Source organism: Drosophila virilis, chromosome 4 (genome assembly GCF_030788295.1).
Source record: "Drosophila virilis strain 15010-1051.87 chromosome 4, Dvir_AGI_RSII-ME, whole genome shotgun sequence".
Classification (NCBI taxonomy): Eukaryota; Metazoa; Arthropoda; class Insecta; order Diptera; family Drosophilidae; genus Drosophila; species Drosophila virilis.
Genome location: NC_091546.1, coordinates 19,849,157 through 19,864,014, shown reverse-complemented (window position 1 = coordinate 19,864,014; position 14,858 = coordinate 19,849,157). Strand labels below are relative to the sequence as shown.

Sequence of the window (14,858 nt, the reverse complement as noted above, 5' to 3'; positions counted from 1 at the left end):
AAAAAACAATTCAAAATCTCGCGAAATGAAACACAAACTGACACTTTCTTTAAAAAGATTTTTAATTAAGAATTTGTTACGCTATAAATTTGTTATTTGCCTTCAACAACGCTTAACAACGGGCAACAATCTGTAATATGCATATTCGTGTGTAATTCAAACAAATAAGGATCTAAAGAGTTCCGCCTTGGAGTCGTCCGTCCAGTCGCTGGCCTCGTTGGGTGCCATAAAATTGATCAGCTTATTGTGCACCACATAGCTGCAAGTAGAGGAATTTGGGTAAGTTGAATCCTTTTATATAGTTTTATTTGACTTTGAGAGGCTTACCGTAATTTTCTGCCCTTGCTGGCCCTGGTGTCCACTTTCCGCTTCATTTTCTGGCGCAGCTTCTGCAGCTCCACAAACTGTTTGGCTATGTCGCTCATGCTGGACGTGCTGCTGGCCTTGTACTCGATGAGCTCGCGCAGCTGCTGATGATAGAAATCGCTGTCATCGTAGACGTGTCGCTGCCTTTGGCCATTGGCAGTTGGTTCAGCATCCTCTCCGGCATTCGGCTGCGGCTGCTGTTGATTGTTTTTAAGTATTTGGGATTTCTCGACGAGCGCCTCTCGATTGGCCAGCGCACTGTCAATTTTCTTGACGATATCGTAATCCTCCTGCAGGGTCTTGCGTTTAAGGCCCGCGCCGGGTGTCAACAGCTTGGTGCGATCATCCCACTTGAGCAGCACCTCGTTGCGATAGCTGCGCATATTTTCGAAATTATTGTGCAGCGCATTCGCATAACGTTTGCTGCTGGCGGTTGGCTCCGTGCTCGCCTCTGCCGGCTGCTTGCGTTTGACGGACTGACGCAGCTCGTTGTGCTGCTCTGTGAGCGCCGCTTGCAGCGCGAGCAGCTGCTCCAGCAGCTTGGCGCTGCGCTCCTGGGCTTCGTTTAGCACCAATTTCAGTTCCTCATTGTTTTCACTTAGCGCTTTTAGTGTCTCCGGCGACGGCAGCTGATTCGCCTTGCTGGTCACTTTCTGTGTATTGATGCGCAGCTCCAGCAGGCGCTCCCAGATCCTCAGTTGATTTTGCACGCAGAGTCCTTTCTGTACCTCGGCTTGTTGATTGGTTTTGGGCATGATTTCGTTGACATCCTCGTCAGAGTCAACATTTTCTGACTCGTTCTCATCGTCATCGTCGTCGTCGTCGTCGTCATCCTCCTCTTCGTCGTCCTCCTCCTGCTGTCCTTCATTCTCATAATCTTCCATGCTGCTGTCATCATCTTCATCGCTATGTTTACCATTCGTAGCCTGCAAAGTCGATGTTGCCTCCTCCTCGCTGTCGCTCTCTTCGTACGCCAGCTCTGCGCCCTCCTCATCTTCACTCTCCTCCTGCTCCTCCTCCTCCTCCTCCTGTTCAAACTCTTTGCGACTGCTTATCCTACCCTTGTACCGTTCGCTCTGTTCGGACAGCAATTTTACATTGCGCTTGCGAAAATCTGTGCTCCGCGCGTCCGGCAGATCGTATTCATCCTCAAAGTCCACAACGCGCGCTTTGGTGGTCGCATCAATATCGGAATCATTGTCGCTGCCGCTATCGTTGGGATGTGCGAGCAGTTTGCTCACCTTCTCAGCCACAGTCTGTGCCTGTTTTTTCGACTTGCGCAGCATTCTTTTATTCAGTCTTTCATCTAGTTTTTTATAAAAACAATAAAATCTGTGAACACAGCCGCAACACGTGAAACTATTGTTGATTGCTGAACTGATTCCAGACTGCGTGCAAACGAACTAGTTCAAATTACGCTCATCGATATCCAAGAAACGATATCGATAAATGTGTGCATCAGCGTGCCGCCAACTAATTAAACAATACAAATTATTTAATAATATGTTTACTTTTTTAATGCATTTGCAAAACACAATGTAGAATTCTTGCTTAGATATTTTTTTTTTTAGAATTAATAATGTATTTTACGTCCTGGGTGTTTTTTAATAGTGATTTACGACTGTGTTCCCTTTTAATATTCATATATATTTATTTTTGACTGTTTTCAATTTTTAAATTTAATTTTAAACGCAATGATGAAACGCATTTAAATGGGAGCCCAGGTCCAATGTTATTTCTGTTGTGATGATATTCAGGCAATATTTAAAAGGCAGTCAGATTGAAGAGTAGCAAAAAAAATTTAGCAAAAAGTAAAGTAAAACAATTGTTTTATGATAGTTAACTTGAAAGAACAAAGAAATTTAACAACAATTTGGTTACATTATTTGTTATAAAAATGAAAGCTAAATGAATTTCAAGTTTAAAAAAGTATTGCATACTTTTAAGCGAAATATTTTTATATATGAGGATTGTTTTATTTACGACTAAACCACATTCTAAAGGATTAGTTACAGCTCAGTTATTGAAAGAAAAATGTTGTTTAAGCAAGTTGTTTAAGATTAAATAACAAGTCCACATCATTAACAAAGCCATGTAAATAATGCCCTCAACTTTGTTATGCTCATAAATGGATTTGATTGTCGATTGCATGCACTTGCGTGCATTAAGTATGAAATCCAGGCTTGCGGCACGCTCCCTCATTAGAATCAAACAAAACGGCGACTTATCAGCACAGGTGCATCTTGATAACGAGTCGTGCATATGGGGTATATAGGTAGACCAGTAGCAGCAGCTGCACACACTCTCTCGTTTATTTGTAGCATACAATAGAGGGCCGTGAACTGTCAGGAATATGGACATGAACTTGAAATCCTTTATTGTTTGGCAGCAATTTGTGCTCATTATATTAATGAAATGTTGACAAATTGCGACTCGGCAAAATGGGCAAAATGGTTAACCTTGAAAATTGCAGAATTGCGATACAAAACAGACGCCAATGGGCGTTCATAGTTGACACAAGTGTTGCCGGAAAAGGATAATTTACGCAGTATTTGTTGAGTTTCATTTTTTTTTTTTATAACTAACAAATCAAATTTTGATTTATTCGCTTCAAGTTGTTGGAAAAGTCAAGACGTGCCGCCACCAGACATAGCCAGAGCGCAGATAACGCCACAAGCTGCTGTTGCTTCTTCTTGTTAATATTATTAATTTTATTTTTTTCATTTTTTTTTTCACGGCTGGCATTTACGGTACCTCATTGATAAGCGCAGCGTTTCGGGAGTCAGACGAATAGACAGACTTGCTTTGAACTTTGAATAACACACACACAGACACACGCACACTGACACACGCACACACGCACACACACATTGATAAATGTGAAATTTTATGCGGGCGGGCTCTACGAACACATGTGCCAAATTTGGGGTCGTTCGCTGTTATCAATGCCCGGCCGGCCGGACAGCGTTGCCAACTATACACATATATATATATATATATATATGTGTGCCAGCTGTGTCGCATACAGTTTTTTTTTACATACATATAAGATTATCAGTTGTTGTCGAGATTTCGATTTCACGGCGGCAGCATCAGCTGCCCCAGCAGCCGCCCAGCCATTTCAGTCAGTTCCTGTACGCCGCACGGTGCAAATACGAATCCGAGTACAGGCTAATTACAGCGCCGGGAATCAGATGAAATATCGATAACATCACGCCTGTACGTGTGGGTGTGTCTGTGTGTGTGTGTGCGTTTGGCTGGTTAGCTGCCAGTGTTGTTAAACTACCGATCGATCGCGTTCTGTTGGTGTTAGTGCGTGAGGTGTGCAAATAATCAGATCTTGCACACACACTCACACACTTATACGCACATGCATATTTGTTTATATAGACACATGCACGATATACATATATATATATATATATATATATATATATTCTTGTACACGGTGCGCGCGCGTGTTTAGAAAACGCAAAACAAAACGGAAATAAAAAAAAAAACCTAAGCAGTCGAATAAATAGCGTTAGACGTAATCAATGATTAAATAGGTGAATTGTTTGCTTGTTTAGCTAACAGGCCAATAACGGCCACACAACAGTGTTGAATAACAGTTTTAGCAATAGAGAGAAAAAAACCGTATTTGTAATTACCAAGAAAACTTCAATTATATATTTGCTTGAATGCGAATGGAATTTATAGCTAGATTCAACACAGCACAAGATATTTTTTTTTTAATTAGTTTAACCATCCGGTTCATGATTCTTTTTTAATTGCACGATTTGGAGCGTCGAGCCCCCTGAATGTCTACCTATTATTTATCTCTGCCTTAAAAAAACAAAAAAAGAAAATAACAAAACAGAAACTAAAAGTTCAAAAGCCAACGAAACATCGAGCGATTAAATAAATAAACAATTAATTTGTATACTACAACAAGTTTTTGATGAGAGCATGCTCAAGGATTAATGCACCGAGACGCATTATCTATAATCGTTTTACTGTTGTTGTCCCCTCGTTTGAGTGAGTGTCTGCCCCATTGAGCGCGTTTGATTAAAAGATTATTAAGCCGCACGGTTACCGAGAATCGGCCTGAGAGAGAGAGAGAGAGAGAAAGAGAGAGAGAGAGAGAGATAGCGAGAGGATTATTCATTATGAAAGAGCTGCACGCAGCATGAGTGGAATATTTATTATCACATCACAAAAATATTCCAACAATATTATTATTTTAAGAGAGTAAAAATTAGTTCAAGGTCAACATATTAAATGCAAACCAAAATCAAATCAAACAATAATAAAAATGTTCCTCTAAACGTATTTAAAAAAATATAATGAAAACAAAAACAAATAACAAAAAATATACCAAACACAGCGGGCAAACGAGTGAGATTAATTAATTGTATCGAGCTGAGCTGAGCTGAACCGAGCTGAGCGTTTGTCCAGGGCTTCCCAGGAGCTGCCTGCCTGCCATAGGGCGCAATAAGGCACAGTCGTACGGGCATCTTTTGAGTTTGTTTCAGTTTCTGTTTTTGTGATTATCACGCAAGGCTGGCGTTCGAGCGTGATGAAAAACACAGCTAATTTGCTGGAACGCAAAATAATAATAACAAATAAACAAAACGATAATACAAATATTATACTTATATGTGCATTGCCCATTAAACAATCGCGTTCAATCAAGTGTAAGAGTTTTTCATTAAGCCGTCCTTAATGACAGGCCCTCCAGCAAAATACGCTGTTCAAATAATGCCAAAAAAAAAAAAAAAAACAACGTCATTTGTTTTTACACTTGGCATTTACACTAATTAACAAGTGTGCTGTAGTTGGGAATGCCCCACTAAGAGATACCCTTAACCCAGCGACGAGTTGCCATTACGAATGTAGTTTCCTTCATACATTATATACCACCTGTACACAGGTGTATGCTATACCTCTCCTTCCGAATAACTTCGGTGCTTGTTGTCCGATCTTAATGAAGTTTTAAGTGCATAAATATGACATTCATATGTGTGTGCATACTGAAGCCCTGGACTATGCCTCCATAGGTGCTTGTTCTTTTAGAGAACCTTTTATTCAACGGATGCAGGTATCCAAAAATAAACTATTTTGGATCTGTACAAACTGTAAAACATCTATATATCAAAGCTGGTGTCTCCAGTTCTCAAAAAAAGACCTGACTTCGACGCTTCGCTTAAGGATTCAAGTCTCGATGCTTTCATACACACAGACAGATTAAGAATCGAATCAAGAATATATATATAGCTGATAGATGTCTTCTTCTGTGTGTCACAAATTTCCTGAGTAAATTAATATACCCTCTAGAAGGGTATATAATGAGAGTGCAAACAATTCACAAGGTACAATCTTAATTCGCGATGCTAAACATTTATTATGGACGTTCAGACATTAAAATTTGTTATTAATTATTTCCGTTTATGTTTTGCGCTTGGATACTGAAAAGAAACAGCCAAATATTTTTGTATTAAAACCGATTCTGGGCAGGCAGCAAAATAAAAAAACAATTTACTGAGCTTTTTTTTTAATAATAATTTATTTAATTGCTAACCAATCAATCGATTTAATAGGGTATCGCATAAAGTGAAATATCTCTGAAATCTGTTGATTTGGAATTATCACGTGCGCCTGCTCTCTTGGGAAAGATACGCAAGCAAATAGAGAATCGAGCTGGGAAAATGGCCCAGTCGGGGGAAGTGAATGAAGTTGTTTATGATCATCGTATATTGCGTGATTGGTCAAATGTGAATAATACGAATGGTACAATGCATTTGTCCAAGGATATGATATTCAATGATGGCCATCGTCTGTCCATCACGGTCTACAGGTGAGTGCGACTAACACATGCACACGCACATATATGTATGTATGTGTATGCGTGCTTGTGTATGGGAAAAGCGCAGCTATTTCCTCCTACACTCACCCACACCATGTCAGATCACCCACACATTTCCCCAGCTAGCTTGGTTGCACTTTGCTATTCACATTCACATTCACAGTCACAGTTACGTTCACATTCACAGTCACGCTGATAAGCAGCGACTTTTCTAAACTTATCAGTCGCTGTGTAGGTGTGAATGTGGTTATAAATAAGTATAAATCATGTCGTGCTCATGTCTATCTGTCTGAGATGTGTTTTTTTTTTTTCATTTTTTTAATTATTTTCACTTGGAATTTGAACGCTGTGGTTCAGCGTAGGGTTCACTTTAATAGAGTGATTCGAAATTTACAGAGATCTTTTCAGCTGATTGACGGGCACGAAACTGACTAAGAAGCCCGTAGAAAGTGCTCTGTAGTTGTCAGAAATTTATTTTATTTTATTTTTTATAAATAAAATGTTTTTTAGTTGTTCAAATATGTGTTTATCGTTGCGGGTGTTGAATTATTTAGATAAATGATTTTATGGCAAACATATTCAAAATATAGTTCAGCAATGCAGGTAATCAGAAAGTTAACTTATTTAAATTGAAATAATATTATTTGTGATAAGCGTTCATGATGCGCTTCAATTCAGCAGCAACTATTCGCCCCTTAATCAGACCAGAAAGGTGATTGATTAAATAGCAAAAAGTTGTCCTATGCATGTTCCAGTTTTTAAGGTCTTATAAGACTGTAAAATATAGGTCAAACATTAAAGCTGAATTCAATTTTAATTAATACAATACAATTCATTTAGATATGATTTGAAATATTATTTTTTATTCTACAAATATATCGATATGTTCATAAATTATGAATATGAGTATGAGTATGAGTATGAGTATGAGTATGAGTATGAGTATGAGTATGAGTATGAGTATGAGTATGAGTATGAGTATGAGTATGAGTATGAGTATGAGTATGAGTATGAGTATGAGTATGAGTATGAGTATGAGTATGAGTATGAGTATGAGTATGAGTATGAGTATGAGTATGAGTATGAGTATGAGTATGAGTATGAGTATGAGTATGAGTATGAGTATGAGTATGAGTATGAGTATGAGTATGAGTATGAGTATGAGTATGAGTATGAGTATGAGTATGAGTATGAGTATGAGTATGAGTATGAGTATGAGTATGAGTATGAGTATGAGTATGAGTATGAGTATGAGTATGAGTATGAGTATGAGTATGAGTATGAGCACAAAAAAGAGTACGAGTACGAGTACGACTACGAGCATGAGTATGAGTATTTTCCCATAGCTTGCAGTATGGATACGCATGGATATGAATGTCTTTAGATTCTCTTGTCTTCTGATAGAGGTACGATATTCCAAAGTGCCTGCGACTCTTTATTAGTTTGTCTAAACCATTCTCAACTGCAGCTGATCCGTTCAATCTCGCAATGACCCACTTATCAAACCGAAAGCACCTACGCACTGTCACCCACTGCTGGCTGCCTTATCCAAGCGGATTAATCGGCACAACCTTTTTTTTTTTTTATTTTGCAGCATACTCTTTGTGATCTCTACAATTGGGAATAGCACAGTACTGTATCTGCTGACCAAGCGTCGATTGCGAGGTCCCTTGCGTATTGACATCATGCTAATGCATTTGGCCATTGCCGATCTAATGGTGACTCTGCTGCTGATGCCGCTCGAGATTGCGTGGGCCTGGACTGTGCAGTGGCGCTCCACGGATCTGATGTGCCGTCTCATGAGCTTCTTTCGCGTCTTCGGACTGTACTTGTCGAGCTTTGTCATGGTGTGTATATCGCTGGACAGGTGAGTTGATGTCGTTACTGACTGTCGCTAATGGACCAAATTGATAGCCAGACAAGGCGACACACACACACATAGACAAAGTGTCAATCGTTTGCCTAACATTTCGATTTTCCCGTTCTCTCTCTCTCTCTCTCTCTCTCGCTGTCATTGCAGATATTATGCTATCCTGAAGCCGCTGCAACGTTCCTACAATCGTGGTCGCATCATGTTGGCCTGCGCCTGGCTGGGCTCCGTCATATGCAGCATTCCACAGGTGGGTCGTTCCCCTCACCTAACACAGTAGTCAACCAATTAATGTCGATCTTGTTGCAGGCCTTTCTCTTCCATCTGGAGGAGCATCCGATCGTTAAAGGCTACTTTCAATGCGTCACCTTTCATTCGTTTGTGAGCGAATTTGACAACTGGCTGTATCAGATCGCCACAATGTGTGCCATGTACGCGTTTCCATTGATCGCATTCATTTACTGCTATGGTGCCATCTATCTGGAGATCTATCGCAAGAATCAGCGCGTGCATAAGGATGTCATTGCGGAACGCTTTCGTCGCTCCAACGACGATGTCTTGAGTCGGGCCAAGAAACGTACACTCAAGATGACCATATCGATTGTGATTGTGTTCATCATCTGCTGGACTCCGTACTACTTTATATGCATGTGGTATTCATTGGATAAGACGTCGGTGGATAAAGTGAATTCCTTGGTGCGCAAGGCATTGTTTATATTCGCCTCTACGAATTCCTGCATGAATCCCTTGGTCTATGGCTTGTACAATATACGTGGCCGCATGAACAACAACAACAATGTGGTGAGTTTGAAGTTTGGCTTATTTAAGATTACGAACAGAAAGTCGCGCACATATATAGTTAATAGTTATAAAGCAGAGCTCGGTTAATTTATTTGCATCAAACTCGGATACTCGATCTATTTAACAGAAATACCGATTTACTAAACCCAAAGATATTCATACAAACCAGGTTCGACCTGCTCGAGTCTGTCAGTCGAACATGTTCGAGCTAACCGTTTTAATTTTTGTTGTCTGCAACTCGAACTGTTTGAGCCGAAAATTGTTATGTCTTGACTCGCTTAACCACAGTAATTTTTCGAGTATCCGAAACTTTGAGTTGATACAGGGCTTTAATTTGAAGCAACTTCTTAAGATGTTCTACAAATTTTAGTCGGTTAACAATCGCCACACCTCGCTATCGAATCGCCTGGACTCCTCCAATCAGCTGCTGCAGAAGCCCATCAACACGTTGCCCAATAACAATGGCAATGTGATGGCTGCTGCAGTTGCGGCCACCACAAAGCTGGCGCATGTGGTGCGCCTTAAGACAAATGGTGCTGCCGGCGACAGTCAGTCTCCGGTTGCTGCAGCACCACTCGCCGCCCCGCTGGATATAAATGACGACGTCAGCGTCAGTGTTGTCACCACCAAGTGCCAGGAGCAGACGCCCAAACAGCCCAAGACGCCCATCATTTGCCTCAAGTAATGTCGTCTCGCTGCCGTTTTACCTTTTTGTGTCGTCCCCCATCATCAACTTCACTTTTCATTTAGCTTTTCGCACAGTTGTCGGCATAAATTGTTTTATGTTGCGGTCTAAATCCACCGACCACGCTAGTTGCTAGTTGCGTGGTGCGCTTAATTTTTAACCACAATGGGAAAGTGAATTTGTGGTCAGCCTCCGAGGCTGCCCAGGCATGGGGTTAATGGGTTATATGGGCTCCACAACACCAATTCTGTTGCAATCATAAAAAAGAAGGAACTGCTTTTTTTCTGCACGCCGCAGTTGAAATACTCTGGCAGAAGTCTTAATTCGATGGATTATTTCTACTAAAACCATATTATAAAGTAGTTCGATTTCATACAGCCTTACAGATTTGTTAGGAGTCTTGTCAATCTTGCAGCATATTTTGAAGAACTGAAAGATTTTCCTAAAGTACACTCATTCCTTCCTTCCTTCATTTAGTGCTATAACTATATGCAAGTATATGATATAGTGCTTCACTCCGATCGGATCCAGCAGACTGCTTGCAACAGAAAGACAGATCTATGCATTTATCTTCAAAACTAAGAGATTAGTTTTCAAAGGAAATTACACGCGGATAAACTTAGTTATGTATATACTTTGTGGACTCGTAGAGGCTAGTTTACATTTTCCCAATTTCTCACGTATTATTTCTTGGATTTTTCTTTTAAGACGTTCGAAATTCGTCAACATTTGTGCCTGAGAAATCGTTCATATTCCTTTCATTTCATCAATTGTAAGAAATCAGTTTCGAAAAGCCAACATTTCCTAGCTAAGCGTTTAATTTGCAATTTGGGCTACAAATTTGTGATCATGGTAAATTTTACAGCTGAAATTAGAATTAATTCCTTAGTAATCCTTCGATTTTGATTCGTTAAAGCATTTGTGATTTTAGATATCCTAATTATTTAAATTAAATTTAAAAAAAATTGTCATTAAAATCTTTAAAGGGCTTTAACTCTAATACTAATTTGGGCTTAAATTTTCCAATCAAACTAAGATAAACTGCTCTTAACGATCAGCTTGACAATATTAACCCTTTAGCATTTTAACAATATTGTAAAGTCTAGAGAGTGGAAAATGCATACCTGAAGTTAATAGATAAACTAATTTATTGAGTAAGCTGAACTAGTCTTCATTAAATCCTAATCTTTATGGCATCCATTTAATCGGGTATCTGTTTTATTAGCTGACCTTGGTTAGCCACATTAACCCCACCCAAAACTTCGCTAAGCTCAACTGACACCTCGCAGCCACTTAAAACAATCATATATCATTCTATGTGAATTCATCAAAAACATTGCGCAGAGTCGAAGACTAAATAATCAAATGTGTGTGTATGTGTGTGTGTGTGTGTGTACTTTCAGTTGTGGCGACTCGATTGAAGTGGCTAGTGTGGAGAAGACATAAAGTACAGGGTATCTGCCAAATAGATTCAATGACAACTCGCATCGACAGCGGAAACGACTTAATTAAGAGTTGCTACCGTTTTATTTTTCTTGAAGCGGCTCGGAACAAAAGGCTTATTTAATTTGCTTGCGAGTTTTTTTTTTTCTTTGCATTTAAGTTACACATTTAAATGTTAATCACAACAAATATGCCCGAGCAGATCAAAAATATACTTTGGTCTAGGCCGTTAAATGTTTGAAAAAAAAAAAAAAAGCTATCATACAATACGCTTAAGACGTAACAGCGCGTAATATTAGATACTCTAGTTAGTTGGCTTATTGCTTAATTTAAATTAATTTATTCATAAAACAGAATATCATATGTAAAATTATAGAAAATAACGAACAACAACAATTGACAACATGTGTAATTAATGACCCCAGATCTGGCTACACCCTAGTCATAACCATAGGCCCCTCTCTTTATTTGCATTGGATCCCATTTTTTTATTTCTATAAAGACGGTGTTAATCATTTGCTTTATAGCCCGCGATGACGTTAATTATATAGTCGTGTGTGTTTAAATATTTATTAGACATAGATATGCGATGTATAGAAAACTTGTTCCGTTTCAGGGCAGCTCTCGAGTTTGACCTTTAACTAGTTTTGTATTCGTTGGCCGGGCAAGTGTTTTGGGGAGTTGTAAGTAAAAAATGAATATAATAGGGCTGATATTCAAAAACCGCAGCTCCTACGCTTTAGGCGATTGTTTTTGAGAGGCTCTCCAACTGAAAGAATGTTTCGGTTTGTGAACCTGGTTTGCAACATCTGTGGAACCAGGCTAAGGTTCGAAACTTGGCTTGTTCCGTTTAATATACCGTAAATTAAAAATATTATAATTACATGTTTTTATTCATTGATATTAGTTTATTCTTTACATTCTTAACAATGTCACAGACTTTTAATATTATCAATAATTCTAAAAAATAAATTTTTTTAATAGGGTTTTGTTTATCTTTTGACTGATCTGTATCAAACTTATGTAGATGCGGTTTATGCCATAGTAATAATACCTGCTTTGTCTTTTATTTCAACAATCAATTTTTGCAATTATAATTTGTCTAAACATAGTTGTTGCGCTTCCCTCCAACAAGTCGAGACCTTCTCTTTTCATTCATTCGATGATCGAAATATTTACAACTGTCATAACGCACTCGGCTTCTTGTTGGACGGAGGCCCACGCGCGATCCTCTGCGACATTTTTAACTGTTTGAGAGTGGCTCAATAAGTGACTGGGCAGTGTTAGAAAGTGGCTCACTTTCGTTACACTGCACAACAAAGTCACGTTCACAAGGTACACACTCCACACACTCGCACACAAACAATAAACGATGGAATGCTTGTAATCGAAACTTGAAGATCGAAAAATAAACATGTTAATAATACAATTTTATGATTAATACGAAATGAACTGCAACAACAACAACAAACAGGGTAGTCAACATGCAAGCTGCGTTGTAGCGCCGCCAAAGTGCGTGGGTCGTTCCCGCTGATGATGATGCTGGGAACAACAACAACCACAACAACAACAACAACAACAACGGCATCCGACCCGAACGATCCGCTTATTTATAAATCACGCACATAATGAAATTTCAGCAAGTGGTCGGCGTGTCCAAAAATGCAGCAAACAACCAGGCAAAATATGCAGCGACGACGATGTGGATGATGATGATGATGTTGTTGATGATGATGATGATGATGATGCCGACGACGACGCTGGGAATCCGCCGACTGGAACTGGGTGTGCGCTATATAGCGCCATGATATATGCATTATGACCAGGCCAGGCGAGGGCCTGACATGCTGGCGACATAATGATGAACTGGTCGCACATCGAAAGATCTGAAGATCTGGCTACTGACGTGTTACGCATCAGTTTGGTTGTCACTTTGTTTTGGGGGCGTCAGGAAGTTGAGGGGAGCGGAACAACAACACTTGTACGGCATAAGTAGCCATTAATAGGTGCCACATGCACATATCACATTTTAGTTTTTGGGTGGGAGGGGGGCTAGTTTTAACGAGTGTTTTGGTTGTTGTTTTTAATGATTGCAGAGTTCGTGCCAGTTTTATGAGCTCCATTTCTGGGCATTTTGAAAGTGCCCAGCCTTTAAAATTTCGTGCTCTGGCCGGGATATGTGTGGAATGTGGCAAGGCTGAACGCATAAAAAGGGTTCAGAGCGTGCGTTCAGTGTAAATGTGGTTTACGAGCAAGGGCAACATTGTTGTTGGGGCCCAGGGTTTCGTTTTCAAAATAAGAGTAAACTTTATTGGTCTAACTTGGTGTTTAATAGCAGAGTAAATCGTGGATTATGTGAACAGCAACATATTAGCATTGAAAATACCATTAAATACTGCACTTAGCAATTTACAGGTCGTGGCCAGATCAGCATGCATATCTAGTAAAAGAAAGCGTAAGTATTTGTTTGCTTGTAACATAACTGTTTGCATTTGAATCACAGTTGTGTTACACAAATTAGCTATCGATCAACAAACTCATAATGTTCGATTTATTTGCATTTACTAACACACACACACACACACACACATGCATACATACGTTGAACCGCTCAAAACAAGTTATCAACAATCTGGCAACGCTAGTCTCGCTTTACGCAAATCTGCACGTGGGCGTCTTAGCTTACTCACGCGTCAAAAGAAAAACACAAACGAAGACAAAATGCTATCGACTGCGGCTGCTCTGCTGAACGCGTTTCTCCCAACAACAACAACTACACCACAACACAAACGGCAACAAGTTAACAACAAAAGCAACATCATCAGCCAGCAACACCGCAGCAGCCAGCAGCAGCAGCAGCAGCAGCAACGACAACAACAACAACAACAACAGCAGCAGCAGCTGAGAACAAAACAAACTGCAATCAGGCAGCAACGACGACTGCAACAACTGTTGCTGCTCACGCTGCTTACAGCGCTGCCGCTGCCGCTGCCGCTGCTTCTGGTGCTGGTGCTTTTGATGTCGCTGTCGCGACTGTTACCCTTCAGTGTGCGTTTGCACGTTGAACACGACGGTACATGTAGCTGAGGTAAGCTGTAAACGGTAAACTGGCGCGCGAGCATCAATAAAGACGCGTGCGTTTTCCTGTGATTGAGATCGTGATCGTGATCTATGATGGCTTTTAGTGTGGCTCGTTTGTTGTTGTTATTGAAATAATTATTACACAAATAAGAACAGAGGCGAACGCCTGTTTAATTGTCACAGCGTCGCATTTTGACAGACGCCGCGGCGTTGCCAGCCCCATTGAGCATCATTTCCATTTCGCCTTCGGTTCGCGTTCTTGTTGTTAATAGCTTAAAAGTGTTTTAATTTTTATTAGCACGAACACCGGACGGCCTGCCTACACGACAGCAGCAGCCACAGATCCCCGTTCAGTTTTTCAGCCGTTGCCATCGCTGGAGGATCGTCCATCGCCATCGCCATCGCCAACGTCGTCGTCGTCCATCGTCGTCGCCGTCGCCGTCGCGTGTGTCGTTCCGTTCTAATAAAATCAATCGGGAAGATCTTTTCTTTCGCGTGTGTTTGTGTGCGTGTGTGCCTTCTTGTTTATGTTTGTCGTCTCTTGAAAAGGGTTTTAAAGTTTAATGCATCCGTTTTATTATCGTTTCATATAGTGTAAGGAGTCTTCAATGCGATTTGTTTGATCTTGCAACAGTGCATAAATACAAAAAAAAAACAAAAAAAATTATAAATTAAATTAAATAATCCAAAAAGTACATAAAAGAAGTTGGGAAAGTGTGGCAACATCCATAAAACTAACTTAAGTTGTTGTTATACCAAATACCGCG

The 14,858-nt window shown here is 40.0% G+C and overlaps 2 protein-coding genes across 2 annotated transcripts; one reads left to right on the top strand and one right to left on the bottom strand.

The window, feature by feature from the left end:
- Positions 1-43: 43 nt before the first annotated feature.
- On the bottom strand, positions 44-1,754 carry Aatf (Apoptosis antagonizing transcription factor). Its single transcript, XM_002051361.4, has 2 exons — positions 328-1,754; positions 44-259 (listed from the first exon to the last, which is right to left on the bottom strand). Exons 1-2 carry the CDS (start codon positions 1,650-1,652, stop codon positions 157-159), a joined length of 1,428 nt encoding a protein of 475 aa, XP_002051397.1. The 5' UTR covers positions 1,653-1,754; the 3' UTR covers positions 44-156.
- Positions 1,755-3,486: 1,732 nt separating this feature from the next.
- On the top strand, positions 3,487-11,324 carry AkhR (Adipokinetic hormone receptor). Its single transcript, XM_002051362.4, has 7 exons — positions 3,487-3,585; positions 5,946-6,202; positions 7,806-8,078; positions 8,232-8,331; positions 8,391-8,882; positions 9,253-9,563; positions 10,971-11,324. The coding sequence occupies exons 2-7, from the start codon at positions 6,054-6,056 to the stop codon at positions 11,011-11,013; spliced, it is 1,368 nt and encodes a 455-aa protein (XP_002051398.2). The 5' UTR covers positions 3,487-3,585; positions 5,946-6,053; the 3' UTR covers positions 11,014-11,324.
- The last annotated feature ends 3,534 nt before the right edge of the window (positions 11,325-14,858 follow it).